General features: G+C 29.9%; 1 protein-coding gene across 1 annotated transcript in view; it reads right to left on the reverse strand.

The window, feature by feature from the left end:
- Window positions 1-18,973, reverse strand: part of LOC119604102 (flocculation protein FLO11) — a 105,216-nt gene that overhangs the window by 77,595 nt on the left and 8,648 nt on the right. Inside the window, 1 exon segment of the mRNA XM_037956559.1 lies at window positions 888-2,353. Coding sequence (XP_037812487.1) covers window positions 888-2,196 — 1,309 coding nt within the window. The 5' untranslated portion in view covers window positions 2,197-2,353.

Genomic DNA, 18,973 nt, shown 5'->3' on the forward strand with positions numbered 1-18,973 from the left:
TATTTACCTATGGCCAGAAGGCAATTAGGACGATATCAGATGATAAAGATAAATCTAAGACCTTATTGGATTGTAAAAAACGGAATACTCTCCCAGAGGCAAGGTCTACATCACATGGGTACCAGGCCACTCGGGAGTAGTCGGCAACGAAAGAGCTTATGTAGTAGCTTTAAAGGGAAGAGAGCTCGATGTAGTTAACTTAACGAACGCAAAACCATTCGACGCAGTGAGGGCAGAATTAAAAATATGGGTGAGAGAAGCCCATAAAGACTCTTGGAATAATAAAACTGGTTAGAACCGCAAAGATCCTATGAGATTGACCCTAACGAGAGCAGGACGAATGGTCTTCTCAAAATGAGCATGTCTAAGGTTATATGAGTTTATACATAGGATGCGGATGAAGACGAATGTAAAGCATGTGGAGAGGACAGTGAAACTCTGAGGCACTTTCTTTGCCATTGACGAGCTTTCGCCGAAATTAGATCCAAATATCATGGGAGAGATATAATTTCGGATATAACAACCCTCTCCCACTGATTGAAAATTCTTAGGAATTACGTCCAGGAAACTAAGTTTCTGACCGTCGGACGGTAATACATTCAGTGAATACTAATAAAGTTTTTGTGTTTACTAAGAAACCTTTTCCATGAAAAGGAGCGAACAACAGGCCCCTAGGATTTAATGTACCCTAACCTAAGGGTTTAAAATGCTAATACTAACACATCAACATTTAAACTCATGATTTTAATGCGGGAATGCCATTGGAGGCAAGTACTTACCCCAAACGCATACAAGTAATAAATAAAAGTAGTCAATGTAGTTATGGAATTAGGTCAGAGAATGTACTATGTGGAAAAAATACAATTTTAAAGGAAATCTTCACTTACCATGTGTTAAAATGTTTATAGTTTCGTTGTGCCAATAAAACAGACTTAATAGGCAGCCCTTGAATGTTTGCAATGGACGGTAACCCTTAAGAACATACGGATTGAATTGCAAATATTGTGGCATGTCCTGCCACTGCAATAGTTCGGCTTCAACTAAACCGGAAATTGACAAATCTTTTATTTTCGACTCCGGTGATGATGGCGAAGGTGGTGCGGAGGAGGAGGCGGAGCAAGATGATGCCGTTGGTGAGGATGCTGAGGATGATGATGATGACGATGATGGTGTTGATAATAAGGCAGGTGTTGTTGTAGCAGATGCAGGTGTATTAGATGATGTTGTAGATGCTGATGATGATGAGATTAAGGATGATGATGAAGGTGTTGAGGGTGTGGTTGCAGCTGTAGCTGGTGTAGTAATTGACAACGAGGTAGTAGATGATGAAGACATTGGTAATGAATTAGAAGACAATTCCTTTTTATTATTTGTTATTGTTGTTGAGGAAGTGTTTTCGAATGGAAGCATTTGATTTGTTAATAATTGCATATTATTACATTCCCTATATTTTTTGCCAACTTCAGCAGTTGCATCAGGCATTTTTGCTACCGAATTACTAGCATTTCCCTCTCGGCCGCCACCTTCAACTGCAGTTGCATCAACGGCAACCTTAAGATTTTCAATATTGTCTTCAAAGATGTCTTGATCTTGGGATTCCTTGTCCTTGAAAATATTACCATTACGCTTGAGTACGGGCGTTGCAATCACAGACGATGTCGTTGATGTAGAATTCGATGCAGTTTTTGATGACGATGATTCCGATGAGGTATTTGTTTGTTTGTACGTATCCTGAAGAGGCGTGGGAATGGTGATAGTGGGCAGACCATCGTCAGCAGTTGCCAATTTTGATGATTCTGCCTTAAGTAGTTGACTGCCCTTAGAGGGTGAAGCCTGAGGTGAGGGTGATGGTGTTGCGGACATACATTCCACATTACTGCCCATATATTCGGCTGCATCTATAAGATGTGATAAACCATTTTTAGTAGCAGTGATGGCACTATCCTTAGTACCACTGTTGGTGTTAGCTGTTGTTGTATTAACACGGTGTCTTAGAATATTTCTATTTTCCGTTTCCGGTGTTGCCTGCATTAAAGAATGCGGTTGTTCTTGGTGGTAATGATGGTGGTGATGTTGTTGTTGTTGTGTCATCGTACCGTTAGTGTTATTATCATTTTCGGTTGTTGTGGTAGTGATGGTGGTGCTGATTGTTGTTGTATTGCTGCTGCTGCCATTGCAATCGACAGCAGTTTGCATGTTTTATCACGTTTATATATGTTCGTTTTTTGTTTACAAATATTCGTAGCGCAAAACAAGGCAACTGTTTGGAGTTGTTTTTGAAGTAATGAATTTCTTTAACTTAAGAAAATCTAATTATTTTACAGATAACGGAAGAATCGTCGTTAGTTTATTGCTGAAATTAAATAAAAATTATTTTTGTTAATTTATTATTGTTTAACTGGCTAAGTGTTTAATGGCTATAAAATATGTTTTTAATGTTTTAAATTTTCTTATTTTTTAGTTTAATTTATTGGCAAAAAAATTATTTTTATATGATTTTTTGTTGTTGCTATTTTAAATGTTTATGTTCGTTTTATTTGTGATATATCACGTCCAAACTATTAGCTAGTTTTTATTTATTTTATGTGTTTGTTTGCAAATATTCGAAATGCATATTTAAGTGACAAATTAAATTTTTTAATTTAAATTCAAATTCATATTAAAAAACATTTCAAATGAAATCATTATTTTCATTTTAAAATTGTTATATTTTTAGAGAAACAGTTTAATCGTGAAAATATTTTTTATAGAAAATATTCAATATTAAATATTTCGTTAAAAAAGTAACTTTCTTTATAACAATATTTTTATATTTTTAATATAAAGTATAAGGTCACTAGGACTAAAAGACCAAATGTGGAAAATTCTTGTGTGAAGCGACTTTTTTATTTCCATTTTCGTAATCAACATACCAATTAATACTGGGTTTAGTGAAAATTATTTAAAAAAGTCTGTGTAATCTTTTTAACAATTTAATTTATTTATTATTTAACTTTATTTCATTTTTAAAGTAATTATCTATATTAAAGATTAAATGTTAATACATTATTCTTTGCTTAATACCTCATTCCATAGTGGTATGTATGAATTTTGTAAATAATCCAGCAAAAAATCAAATGTTTCACCTTAAAAACGACAAGTTCATTATTAATGGATTCCATGCATTTACTACTACGTTCTTATTTCTTTTGCATGACTTTTTTGCTGGGTAGTTTTTAAATAGCAAAAAGTTTTCAATTACAATTCAATGGAAATTTCTAATTAAGTATTAAATTACAACAAAATTTCTAATAAACAGATTATTTTGACTAATTGCAATTATATATATATGAGCGCATGTACATACATACTATGTACGAGAGTATTTTTAAGCATTTTCTGTATATAAAACGAAATCTACTTTTATTTTTGTCTTAAAGAGGATATGCAGCTATGTTCATCTTCCTAAAATGTTCATACAATCTTCTATAATAATGAAAACATTTTTGGAATTATTACACTATTACCATAATCCGTAGTTGTAATTCAAATCGGCGGGGTCAGAAGGTCGGCGCTGCACCTCCCATTATAGCAAGAATTACTTCATTTAGTAGAAATAAAAATGGGCGGGTTATGAATAGTGGGCGTGTCATAGTCTATTTTTAATTAATATCTAGAATAAAACGAATACCCAAAATGTGCACGAGTAAGTTCATTTCCATTTTACATAATTTATACGAAAATGGAGGGTGTGGCAACCCCTACGATATTCCATATATTTTGAAATGTTTAACTGTTAGACTATATCTTCTGTAATTAAAATAAAGTGGGTGAAATATATTCCCTTGAATTATTATATTTGCCATTGTTTGTTGTTATTATAAGTATTAACGGGTTTAAAATAGTGGGCGTAATAACTCAAAAACAATTCGAATGTTCTGCAGCAGACATTACCTCCTATAGTGGACTTCATATACATACATACATTTAAAAAAAAATGTGTAAAATGAATTTAAACTGAAAAATACAAATTTCCTAAAAAGAGAGATATTTAAGCGTACGATTATTAAACAAGAGTTGGGACAGAACACACTAAAACGAAACAAGGAAGGACTAAACATTTATTATATGGTGATACATATGGTGAATTTCATGTCAAGTGACCCAATTAAAAAATCGATTTTTACGAAATTTGCACTAAGGTTAGTACTATTGGATAGTAGATCAGACACAAATTTTCAGCTCTATCGGTCAAGAACTGCCGGACTTAGATGGGGTCAAAGTTGGACATTTTGGTCATACAGGGTTTTATTCCAATGAGTGTAACTTTTCACCTATTGGTCCTAGCAAAAATTGTCCAAAGGAGTTCAGATAGCTATTTCTTCATTCTTTCCAACAATTTTTTTTTAATTTTTTAAAATTAAAAAAAAAGTTTTTTTTTTTTTTTTTTTTTTGTAATGGGAAAGCCTATACAATTTCCTTCAAGGGCTTTATAGTTCCATAATGGGATGCGAGTGGGATATCTATGAAACATTTTTTTTAACTAAAGAATAATTTTTTTTGCACTTAATTTTGCCCAATTTTTTCAAAATGGACGTTTTTGTTCTATTTTTTTTACTCAAAAGAAAGCTTAGACCATTGCCTTTAAGAGTTTTGTGATTACTTAGTTGAACCAAAATGTGCAACTTTGAGCCCCTCTGACTCCGGCAGTTCTTGACTGATAGAGCTGAAAATTTGTGTCTGGCTACTATCTACCTTGGTGCAAATCCAATTCATCCAAATCGGAAGACATCGATTTTTAAAGTGCACACGAAATTCCCCATATACATACATACATAAGTACGTGCATACATACATATGTATGTATATATATCTCTTAGAACATGAGTTTAATGAGCTATAAAGTTTATGTTACAATTAAAAAGTTCTGCCTCCCTTATGTCTTTCTAACCATAAATTGGACCAAAACACATACTCACACACTCATACTTAGTGATGGTAGATGGACGAGTTGGGTTACACTTTTATTATATAAAAATTTTAATAAGTGGTTTAGAAACCCAGCAAAACTTGTACTTACTCAGCGACTACTTCATAGCATTTAAATTATTTTTAAATACTCAAATAATGACTAAAATAAAACAATATTTCTGTATCAAAACCATTAGTTGACGCGCAGTAAAATAGCTTCAGAGTGCGAAAACATGGGAGTACGGCGGCGGACTAACAAACAGAAGATAGTTCGTATTCTTGTCGGCAATTTTTTTTTCGTAAAACAAAACAAACTAACCAACTACCCATTTGAAAGCTAACGTGGTAATGACTTATTTTACTCCCTATTTGTAAGAGAGCATGGTAAGTGCTAAATAGCTTCTAAGGACATCGTGGTGTTAAAATAATAAGTTAAAACTAATTGCTGCAGCTTTAACAAAATTATTTTAAAAGGTATTACTATGACGTTTCCAAACAAAAATATATATTTTTATATTCCAAAATTCTTTTTAAGAAACTTAAAAGTAATTTAATATTTTAAGTATTAATACCGATTTAAAGGTCAAAAAACAACATAAATCTATATAATGGAAAAAAAACCGTTAAAAAAAATTTTTACATAAATGTCAACTACAGATTTCCCTTTCTAAGCAAACATTTCTTGAAATTTCTACTCTATTAAATACATATAGGGAGTTTATATAGCTTAACTGCAATTCAGCATGTCATTTAAAAATAGTAAAAACTACATATTGGCATTCGTATTTAGTTAAAAGCAAAAGAATCAAATATCAAATGACACATGCAATATTTGTGCCGTATTAACGTGGAAAAGAGAGACAGACGACGAATAAATAAAACACATCGCAGAAAAAAAGTCACCATTTTTTATTACAAGCTATGTTTCCGGCGGAAAACATCACAAAATGTAACTGTATTTTTGACTTTATCAGTATTTATGAGAAAATATTAAGAGAAAATAAAAAGAAAAAATATTAAAAACATGCAAAACAAACACTCAAATACATATATACGTACAAATGAAAAATATTTACAGAATGTTGCTTCTTCAAGTTTTTTTTTTTTTGTCATATATTCCTAGATTTTAAATTCTCATTGTGTTATTTGAATGAAACAAGAATTCAATGAATATATGGATGAATGTGAGTGATTATAAAGTAGGGTGGTTCACTGTAAGAATTCATAGAAAAAGTGAAAGTGCAAAAGGAAAGTTTGTTACACTTACGAGTATGCAATTGTTCAGAACTGTCAGTTAAGACATAAACTTTCATTTTAGTTTTTGTGGGTGCCAACTTAATATATAATGGTTTATTTTAAATTTGCATATTCATATTTAGCAACACATCTACATATTTGCATAGACATATATACATATATATGTATTAATGTATATACATATGTATGTATTTATGTATATACATATGTACGTGCAAATATACATACAAATTTTTTTCTGATTTTCAAAAACACTCAATGAATTTTGAATATGTCAGATTCATAGCTTAGAATTCGAAAAACAATGCTGAGAAAGTGATGGTATGAGGATATAATATGTAACATATTCTAAAGATCTGAAATAGGCCTAGAGTTACCGTATGCTATAAATATGAATAATACTGCATCAGGTCTCTATCGATGCGTATTAATGTACTGAACACGAGAAAAATAAAATATATATTTTCCGGAATGATCTTCAGTCCCCTATCAGCAATTGAGTATCCTGACCTTAGTATAATATAAAAAATAATTTAATACAAAAATAAATATTTCAAATTTTTTTTGAAATGGGACTTAAAAATTACACAATTTTGAGCTGATTACGGCAAAAATAATTTAATTTTTTTTTTTTAATATTTTTAGCCCCTAATGATTCTTAGTGGCTTTTTATCGATTTATCAGTGTCGAAATTATCATATTTTTTAGATTATTAGTCAAATATTTAAAACTTATTTTGGCATTTGATATGGGACCCATGACATGAGGGAGGGCATCAGGGAAAATGAAATATCTGATAAATGCGCAACCAAAGGAATATTCACACTACCTTGGTGACCTTATCGAAATTGATAGATGACTGGGCTTTGAGTGAGACGAAACTCAGGTGGTCAAACATCATCACTTGTAGAATTTCCAGACTGCACTGGCCCATTAGAAGGACCGGCAGATTCTTACGGGGACCACAGGAACTACATAGTCAACGAAATTAGGGATATAAACCATTCTTCCTTATGTATAAAGTGTCAATGTAGGGGAATTGTAATTCTAAGGGTACCACAATGGGCCACAAGGCCTTCGAGTGAACTCGCTCACTTATTTTGGAATTTATATGCCTCTTTTAATGCACTAAAAGTCGTTTTTCGGACCAAAAATACCCTAAGAAAATTTTTAATTATTTTTTTCCGCGATAAGCTGAAAATTAGGGAATTTTGGAGACCGATTTCGAAACTGAAGCCCTTTTAAAAAAAAAAAAATATTTTTCATGTCTTAAGCAAAGTAATGATATAAAATGTTGATATTATGTAAAAGTAAGTGGCACTTTCGATTCACTTTTTCATCTATAGAGTTAACTAGAGATGACCTATCACCGCACCTTTGTGACTTGTAAAGAATACGTAGATTGCAAATATTTCGACAAGGCCCAAGCATTTTCCTCAAGTACTTGTGAAATCTAATCTCAGACCATCGCAGTCCCTTTGCTTTATGTCGCACAGGGGACGAATGCGACATAACTGTAACAAATAAAGATCTGTGGACCTTCGCTTTCCGTGGCACCAGATAAGTTAGGTTTTCCGGTCAAAACGCAAATTAAAAAACTTCCATTTGAAGAATGAAAAACTTGGACTTTAAAGGATTGTCATTGAATTAGGATTGTGCAGATATAAACATTTATGCATTTAGGATATAAATTATAGAATATTAAAGTATAGTTTAAAGAAAGAAAATGTATCCTCATTTATTCAAAATTATGTAAAATGCAAAAAGTACCATTTGTTACGAAAATGTATCAAAAGTCCCCTCTATCATTCTAGCAAGACTATATGTGTTTTGATGTCATAATATAGAATATTCAAAAAGTTCCATTGAAAGAAAGAGTCCCTTCGTATAGAATCACATTCACTCATAACTGTCAATGTTTAACTTAAGTTTCTAGGTCCAAAAAAGTACCAAAAAGAGAACAATTACGATTAATTCTTTACAAATTTTTGTAAATAAGTGCATGGTGTTGCAGAAAACTCTCAGTAGCTTACTGGTATATCTGTTTGGAGGCTATGGGTTCGATTCCCACCAGAGATTATGATCTGCTTCACCACACCTGAAGTATGGTCATCGTCAACCTGCTCTTTAAACTAAATTAGAATATAATTTGTAATTCTATTGTAATGGATAAATAAATAAAAAATCTCCAAATAGTTTTTTTAATGCCTTGGCAACCCTAACAGAAACATTTATTTAGTCTAACATTTTTAACAGACAAATGCATTCATGTTTTTTTTTAAGTGAAACATGATTTTTAAATTTTCAACAAACAAAAACTTTTAGAATTAATAAAAAATAACAACATGAAACATTTTACATAGATGAAATGTTTTGTGCAATACTTAACATAAAGAAAAATACATTTAATATATTCCACACAAAATAAATAAATATATTTATTATGATATTAACATATAAGAGAACAGTTAATGGTATTTACTAAAATTAAATTTAAATTTTCAAAAGGAATTCTTAAACAGCTTTGGCACAAATCCAAAATAGTTGACCATATGGCTGGTTGAGAAAATTATAAAAAGAATACAATGAAACTCAGCAATTTTAAATACAACATGTGTACAAACAGTAATTAAATCTTGCGTATTCTATATTGATTCAAGCTTGTGTTTGATTTATTTTTATGAATATGTACTATAAATGCAAAGTGTGTGTATTGCTTTTATTTCCTTTTTTTTCCTCGATATGGTTTCATTTATTTGTCTTTCAAATGTCGGCAATTATGTGTGAAATTTAAGACACTTCTTTGTGCGTCTTGTGTTTATTTTTATTTTTTTGTTGAAAGGAAAAAAAATCAGTATTTACACATTATGTTAATTTCTTACCAACAACACATTTCTTTCTGTGTTTTTCTTTTTTATTTAAAACTTATGTCTGTTGTGATTATACAACAGCTTTAAAAGTACTTAAGTACAAGTATTAAATTTGCTGTACTTATTTTTATTTTATTTTTTTAATATTTATTATAAGCAATTTTTTTCTCTTGTAGTTTTAAATGTGGCCTGACTGTCTTGGCCTGGCCTAGATTTCTCGTTGTTATTAAGTTTTAATCTTTAATATTAATATGAACTTTTAATGCGAAAGAAAGATTTTAAACACTGCAAGATACTTTTGACCTTTACTCGGATTTTAAATACTTAACACACATTATTTTGTTAATCCTTATTCATGTTGTGTAAGTTTTTATATACACCATCAAAAACGATGGAGAGTATGTATATTGATTTTGTCTTTCTGTGTGTAACTAATCGAAATATTGATGGTGGACCCACAAAGTGGAGTTATGTATATATTTTTGTTCATTATTAGATCTAACCAGGTCAGGGCCCAAATTACGGCATACGATATCGTTCGAAATCTCAATAGAATCTAAATGAAGATTTCGATCGATATCATATGCCATAATTTGGGCCCAGTACGTCTGTCTGTTGAAAAAAAGGTAGGGTTCGAAAGGGTGGCATTAGAGTGCTAAAATTTTCTATAAAAATTCTTTAATAATAAAGTTGGTTTTGTACGGAAAATGGGCAATATTGGCCCACGATTTAATTTAGCTCCCAACCAAGTGGATTCGCAGAATACTGTTGAAACAGTCATATATACATATATTCTTTATGTAGCTAAGATTTATAAGAACCAAGATCCCTTTACCAAATTTCAATATTTATTGTCAATATAAATAAATTCCCTGGTTCATAATTGACTAATGACCCTTTTTAACCCACAGTGGAGCAGTCAGTAGAACAATTGACTAACAAACACAAGTCCCTGGCTCATATTCTCGCTAACTGTTTATTTTTATACCCTTCACATTCTCGAGAAGGGTGCATATAAGTTTGTCATTCCGTTTGTCTGTGTGTATGTTGAAATCAGTTTTTAGAAGATCTCATACATCTCCGAGAATCTTCAAAAGTTCTATCAGACAAGCTTTCAAGCTTGCTCATATCTCCATAAATAACGGAGATATGAGCAAAACTCCGAGAGAACCTCTGTAATTTTCATCAAAATGTTAGCATTTTTGTACATGCCTTGACAGAAAGAAAAAACAACAACAACATACAGCTTCATACGGTAAATTTTGAACTTGGTTTGCTTGTTACACGTTACGTAAGAAACTGTGTTATTATTTTGTTATTGCCAAAATCAGAGATGGATTATTGTGTGTGTGAAATTAAAAATAAAAAAAAATATTTTAAAATTTAAAAATTAAATAAGCTAATTGTATGTTATTTGCAACTCTGGTACCAAAAACTATTTTTTGGTACTTTTTCGTTCTTTAACTGGTACTTTTTGAGTTTTCTATAATATTGTACCTAGAAACATCAAATTAAGCAAGTGGAGCCCGGCGTAAATGAGAATTTTTGGTAATTTTTCGTTTTTCAAAAGAAACTTTTTGAATTTTCTATAATATTAAAACCAGAAGCCTAAAACTAAACATTTAGAGTCCTGCGTTAATAAAAAACTGAAGGAATGGCTGTTTGGTACTTTTTCGTTCTTCAATTTGTGTTTTTTAGTTTCTCTGCAATATTGAACCTATTCGCCCATAATTGACTCAACCTTTAAAAGTGAACCATACGACCGTTTTAGTACAATATACCGGAATGCCTCTGGTGGGAATCGACCTCACGACCCTCACACTTATAGGCTACCACACTACCAACTAGACTACCGCGACAATCGATATTGGAAAACAATTGTAAAATTAGATTCAAATCATTATTGAATTGAGTATCCTTTACAGGGCCACATTCCTAATCCTATATCAATTAATTTAAATTTCCAAAATTATATTTGCAGTAATAACATTTTCGCAAAAAATATCATTCACTTAAAAAAGAAACAATATTTACATTTCTTCTGTGGGACAAAAAACCACAATGACTTTAAACCTAAACATTATTATAAAGGGGTATGAATTTATTTGAATTTTGAAAACTTGTTCGCATTTATTTATGTGTAAAGCGTGTTTTATGTAAATTTTATTTCGGTTAAAACAAATCGTTGAATATTTACATACATATACTTTTTATTTTACATTTTCAACTCAGATAAAAACTAAACAAACTAAGAAAAACGAAGGGCTGGATGTAAAATGTTATAACTAAATTGCAAACAAAAAAAAAAAAAAAAAAAAACAATAAGAAAAGAAAATTGAATTTTACTGCAGGAATGGTGAACAAAAAAACAAAAAATAACAAATTTATTGACATTTTTCTTCAAGCAACAAAAAATGACAGCTGAGAAAAAAACAGATCCCATAAGGCCCTAAATAAATGTATGTAAATATGTATATTTTTTGTTTATTTAATTTTAATACAATTTATAATACTGATATATTATTATATTTTAGTTTTTGCTTTCTTGCCTTTAAGAATTAATCATTTTGTTATTCGATAACATTTCACAAACAGAAGTTGTTAAAAGTAAAAGCTAAAAAAAAATCAACAAAATCATCAAATTTTATTAATTAATATTACTCATACGCCTTGATGTTTGTAATACGCATACTGATATAAAGTATACGCCTTGTTGTGATTTGTTCAAGTTTTTGTTTGTTTATAGTGCAGGAAATACCTTTAAAAGCACTAAGAAAAAGAAAAAGTAATACTAAATAACATTTTAGAAATAGTATTAAAATAGCAAAAGCTTTTTATCAGTTTACCTTATAATTATTTCCTCTACTTTACTATGTTCAGAAATACTTGACCAAACTTATTGGTTTTCGTTTTTTTTTTTTTCGTTATCATAAATAAAAATCAATCATGCGTCTTAGTTGACCAATTGATTAATGTCTTTTTACCACAAAAAGCGACAAAAAAAATCCAAAATAAATCTGCTTAAATAACCTTGATGTCTCAAGCGAATTTTTATCGTTGCTTTCATACAATTTTAGTCCCATTTTTATAATGTTCCTATAAAAATTATTTTGTGGATTGTCATGTTATAATAAAAATGTATGAAAATTATGACATGTAATGTATGTATTTTATTATATAATAATATTTTATTATTTAATAATATGTATAATCCAAAACATTATTATTGTGTTAATTTCATGCGCTGCTGCTCTGCTCTGGCATAAATCCATTGAGCATAAACATATTTGCAACCACGCGTCAAATTCATTGTAATAGACTAGACTATAGACTAGACTATAGACTAGACTAGACTATAGAATAGACTATAGACTAGACTATAGACTAGACTATAGACTAGACTATAGACTAGACTATAGACTAGACTATAGACTAGACTATAGACTAGACTATAGACTAGACTATAGACTAGACTAGACTATAGACTAGACTAGACTATAGACTAGACTATAGACTAGACTATAGACTAGACTATAGACTAGACTATAGACTAGACTATAGACTATAGACTAGACTATAGACTAGACTATAGACTAGACTATAGACTAGACTATAGACTAGACTATAGACTAGACTATAGACTAGACTATAGACTAGACTATAGACTAGACTATGGACTAGACTATAGACTAGACTATAGACTAGACTATAGACCAGACTATAGACTAGACTATAAACTAGACTATAGACTTGACTATAGACTTGACTATAGACTAGACTATAGACTAGACTATAGACTTGACTATAGACTAGACTATAGACTAGACTATAGACTAGACTATAGACTAGACTATAGACTAGACTATAGACTAGACTATAGACTAGACTATAGACTAGACTATAGACTAGACTATAGACTAGACTATAGACTAGACTATAGACTAGACTATAGACTAGACTATAGACTAGACTATAGACTAGACTATAGACTAGGCTATAGACTAGACTATAGACTAGACTATAGACTAGACTGTAGACTAGACTATAGACTAGACTATAGACTAGACTATAGACTAGACTATAGACTATAGACTAGACTATAGACTAGACTAGACTATAGACTAGACTATAGACTATAAACTAGACTAGACTAGACTAGACTATAGACTAGACTATAGACTAGACTATAGACTAGACTATAGACTAGACTATAGACTAGACTATAGACTAGACTATAGACTAGACTATAGACTAGACTATAGACTAGACTATAGACTAGACTATAGACTAGACTATAGACTAGACTATAGACTAGACTAGACTATAGACTAGACTATAGACTAGACTATAGACTAGACTATTGACTAGACTATTGACTAGACTATAGACTAGAATATAGACTAGAGTATAGACTAGACTATAGACTAGAGTATAGACTGGACTGACCGCAACTGCCATTTTAAAAACGTCAGATTTGACTGGAAAAACGTCAGATTGACAACAGTGTTCCTAATCTAAATGTTTGCGTCTAAGTATTTTGGTTCTATTTCCAAAAATATCCCCTAAAATTTTTTATGGGTATAATATTAATTGCTATTAAATCACTCATTCATCTTACATAAACATTTTAAATTTACATTCACTTTTAGTAATCTAAACCAAAATAACATTTACATTTTTTTATTCTTTCTATTATTATCCTTTCAGCCATAAAGTTGAGCTAAGTAAACCTAGGGGAGGAAAAAAAATCTATTAATAGTTTTTCTGCACTATTATATAAAGCGAAACTTTAGAAATATCATATACGTATGTTATAGTTTTTGTTTTCAACATCCTCTCTTCCACTCTCATACATTCATCCATCTTAATACCTTTACAAATTGTATTAATAATCAATTACCCAAGACGATGTTTGTTTGTAGTCACGCATGTTACACTACCCTAAGATTCATTTTTTTTTAAATATATTTTTTACTGTTTTTACGTCATATATAAATAATGTTGTCAATGGCAAACAAAACAAAACATTCTTATTATAGTTTGTTGCTACTGGTTTTTGCTTTTGCCAATAATGACAAATAAAATGAAATTGGCCAAAGAAAAATAGTAACAAAAAATAGACCAGTTAAGAAATATAGCTTAGACGTTGTTTTTTATATACAGTAAATATGTGTAAGAGTCGAGATAAAGATTATGCTAACATGACTAGTAGAACAAGGTCAATGATAAACAAGTAATAAATAGCAAAAAATAATAGCAATCATATAGTATAACAATCATATAGCTAAGTCCAATCCTGCATGTCCTTTAAAACTATAGATATATTGAATTAAATATGTTTATTATGCACGCACATGGAAAACGTTACTGTTTTTAGATGAAATTGAAATTTGCCATAAATATGTCAAGTTAATGACCAACTATTTTCATAAACAAACTATGATAAAGTATAACAGTTGTGTGTGTAGAAAAAATGTCAAAAGATAGGGGTATATGGATTTTGTCATTCCGTTTGTAACACATCGAAATATTGATCATAAACCCACAAAATTATATATATATATTCTGGGTCCTTGTTGAATTCTAAGACGATGTAGCCATGTCTGTCCGTCCGTCCGTCTGTCTGTCTGTCCGTCCTTCTGTCTGTTGGAAGCACGATAGAGTCGGAACGGAAAGAGGTAAAGTAGAAATTTTCCACAAATATTTCTTATAGGTAAGGTTTGTTTGGTAATGAAAATGAGCAATATCGGTCCACGTTTTCGCATAGACCCCATACAAGTGGCCCGAACGCTACCCCCATTTTAGGTCCCCTTCAGAAAATCACTTTAACGCTCATTACTGCCTAACAGTAACAAGTTTCATTTTATTTTTTAACGAATCTCATTTAGCTTTAAAAAAAAACTTTAAAATTTAAATTTCTAAATAGAAAATTTAAATATTTTTTTATTATCCCATATTATTAACATTCTGTTCTAAGAAAAAATCAAGGTTGTCTAGATAACCAGACTTTACACAAAACTACAACTAACTAAATACTATTTGCCTTTAATTAATATTTAATTGTGTTACAAACTTAATGACGTAAATAGTCCTCAAATACTAAACCTAAAGTTGAGGGTAAACCTCCCCAATAGAATTGTGCAACATTTAAAAAAATGCCTAGGTTTTGTGTTAAATGTAATTACTACATATTGTATTCAAGTAACACACAGTGGTATAGGAAAAAAAAAAGAGGGAAATAATTCGGTAACTTCTAAACGGTTAATCCGATTTTAATGAAATTTGGTGTGCACAAAGAGGAGGTGTTGTCGAGTTTAGGTTTTGAATTTGGACCTTATAGGCCAACCAGGGGCCCGGCGGGGGGTCATCAAATTAGGACACCTCGGCTATGTTAAATTTTTAAAACGATCCTATTTCTTCATTTGAGTTCCGATTTAAAAAAAATTTCGTATATAGAATCTCCTCATCGAGCACTATAAAAAATGTTGTCATAGCAGTAAATTATCTCTTATAGTTTAGGAGATATTCGCATTTGAAAATTAAAATTTTAAAATTTTTACCGTCCTTACTTTAGTTTTTTTTGATAATAGCAGGTCCAAATATTCCCGATTTTCGCCATTTTGTTTTATTCGCTTAACAACAAGTTTATATATCAAGCAGTGAAAGAATTATGTAAAAATCATGACTGAGTCCAAAGTTATAGGCATTTTAATTTAAAAAATTAAAAAAAGGCGATTTTTTGTCATTTTTTTTTGGGAAAAAAGTATCTTTTTCTTTTTAAGTTATCTAAAAAGTTTCTAAGAAGATGTATATAGAATTTATACTTTTTGGAAAGCTGACTTTACATAAAGTACGATAAATGAAACAAAACCTAAAAATTTTTGATACCGAGGGGACCAGGTCCATCCAAAAAAACCCTATTTTTTATGGAAAATTAAATTTTGAGCAAAAATTCTCAAATCGCATAGTCGATATCAAATTATAGTGACCTGTTTTATATGACCCAATATGTTCTTAATCATTTTGTAACGGGTTTCGATAACCCCGCCCCTGGTATGGATATAATAGGCAAAAAACTAAAAAATCCCATTTTTGGGATTTTTTAAAACTTTTTTGGGAATTCCGGGATTTCTAATAAGAAAATTCGAAATTTTGATTTAATTTTGGATTTTAAGTAAAAAAATCTACCTAACTGTAAAATTTCATCAAAAAATATTCATAAATAAAATTTTTATTGCAATTAGAAAAATTTGTATCTTCGCAAAAACTGAATAAAAAACATTTTTTAATTTTTTTTTAAAAAAGTATTCCGCGAATTTTTTAATTTTCAAAAATTATATACAGTTTTGAAAAATAGACAAAATTACCTTTCCATTGATATATAACATGCCTACCTAATGTTTTTTAAGTGACAAATTAATTAGGGAAAACTCAACATCTTTTAGAAAATTTGCCTAGCACTATTATTTTCATCCATAAGGTTAACTCTTAAATTTGTTACATATATGGATGAAAATAATAGTGCTAGGTAAATTTTCTAAAAGATGTTGAGTTTTCCCTAATTAATTTGTCACTTAAAAAACATTAGGTAGGCATGTTATATATCAATGGAAAGGTAATTTTGTCTATTTTTCAAAACTGTATATAATTTTTGAAAATTAAAAAATTCGCGGAATACTTTTTTTAAAAAAAATTAAAAAATGTTTTTTATTCAGTTTTTGCGAAGATACAAATTTTTCTAATTGCAATAAAAATTTTATTTATGAATATTTTTTGATGAAATTTTACAGTTAGGTAGATTTTTTTACTTAAAATCCAAAATTAAATCAAAATTTCGAATTTTCTTATTAGAAATCCCGGAATTCCCAAAAAAGTTTTAAAAAATCCCAAAAATGGGATTTTTTAGTTTTTTGCCTATTATATCCATACCAGGGGCGGGGTTATCGAAACCCGTTACAAAATGATTAAGAACATATTGGGTCATATAAAACAGGTCACTATAATTTGATATCGACTATGCGATTTGAGAATTTTTGCTCAAAATTTAATTTTCCATAAAAAATAGGGTTTTTTTGGATGGACCTGGTCCCCTCGGTATCAAAAATTTTTAGGTTTTGTTTCATTTATCGTACTTTATGTAAAGTCAGCTTTCCAAAAAGTATAAATTCTATATACATCTTCTTAGAAACTTTTTAGATAACTTAAAAAGAAAAAGATACTTTTTTCCCAAAAAAATGACAAAAAATCGCCTTTTTTTAATTTTTTAAATTAAAATGCCTATAACTTTGGACTCAGTCATGATTTTTACATAATTCTTTCACTGCTTGGTATATAAACTTGTTGTTAAGCAAATAAAAAAATGGCGAAAATCGGAAATATTTGGACCTGCTATTATCAAAAAAACTAAAGTAAGGACGGTAAAAATTTTAAAATTTTAATATTCAAATGCGAATATCTCCTAAACTATAAGAGATAATTTACTGCTACGACGACATTTTTTATAGTGCTCGATGAGGAGATTCTATATACAAAATTTTTTTTAAATCGGAACTCAAATGAAGAAATAGGATCGTTTTAAAAATTTAACATAGCCGAGGTGTCCTAATTTGAGGACCCCCCGCCGGGCCCCTGGTTGGCCTATAAGGTCCAAATTCAAAACCTAAACTCGACAACACCTCCTCTTTGTGCATACCAAATTTCATTAAAATCGGATTAACCGTTTAGAAGTTACCGAATTATTTCCCTCTTTTTTTTTTCCTATACCACTGTGTAACAGTACATGTGTTAAAATTTGCTATAAATTGCTATTGTTGCTTAAGTTGTTCTTTCTTTGGTTTGCCTAATTGTTAAGGTCTTTTTTTGTTTTGGTCCCACACTTTTATTTGCAATTATTTGCGGCTTTTGTCATAAATGTTAATGAAATTTTCTTGCAGACAATTAAAACTAATTTGTCTGTAATTTTGTACATACTAATAAGTAAATAACGTTTAGCAAATTAAATTGTGATTATATTTCCTATGGCTATTATAGACCATGATGTTATTTAGTTAAACTGCTATAAATAGTAATTGTAATTTAATGAAATACATACATATTTAGTACTTGATTATGACTTGCTACTGCAAAATAAGTTACTTTGTAATTACTATTGCTCTGCATTACAGAGAAGTAGTTAAGAAATTACTGGAATGAATCGATACATGGTCTTCATATAAATTCTTGCACTGTGCAATTTCCAATTATTAAGAATATTTTGTGCATAAATAATTACTTTTCTTAATAACTTTTAAATTCTCTCTCTAAACCAATTTCAATTTTTATTTTCAAATCACTTATTCAGCAAATTGCTTATTTAAAATATTTCTTTTTAAAAAATCTTTATTTTTCAACAAATATTTACTCCAATATGTCTACCAAATACCAATGCTTATTTTCTTCCTTTTTGCGTAAATTTGTTAACATTAGCTTATTTTCCAAATAAATGGTTATTGTATATAAAATTTATGTAAATATATTCCGTTTAGTATTCAAATCATTTCCCCAGTCCCCTGAAGAGCATACATAACATTGTAACAATTACGTTTAAAGAATATTTTCTTTTTCTTGACAAAGAAAAATTTTAAATCTTTTGTTTAAATGTATAATCTGTCAATTATGTACTTAATTTCATGAGAAAATTTTTGTAAGTTCATTTATACTAATTACTTACTGAAATTCAAATAATCAGAAAAATTCTTTGGATTAAGCCAGTGATTTTATTACGAAAGCTCAAGTATATTAGGTGGGATCAATAAAATCGATAAATGATTTTCGCACATCGTTCCATGATTGCTATCTATCTATCTATCTATCTATCTATCTATCTATCTATCTATCTATCTATCTATCTATCTATC

This window comes from Lucilia sericata, unplaced genomic scaffold (genome assembly GCF_015586225.1).
Source record: "Lucilia sericata isolate MDLA Ls3-8-SP2 unplaced genomic scaffold, ASM1558622v1 Contig000012F_arrow, whole genome shotgun sequence".
NCBI lineage: Eukaryota > Metazoa > Arthropoda > Insecta > Diptera > Calliphoridae > Lucilia > Lucilia sericata.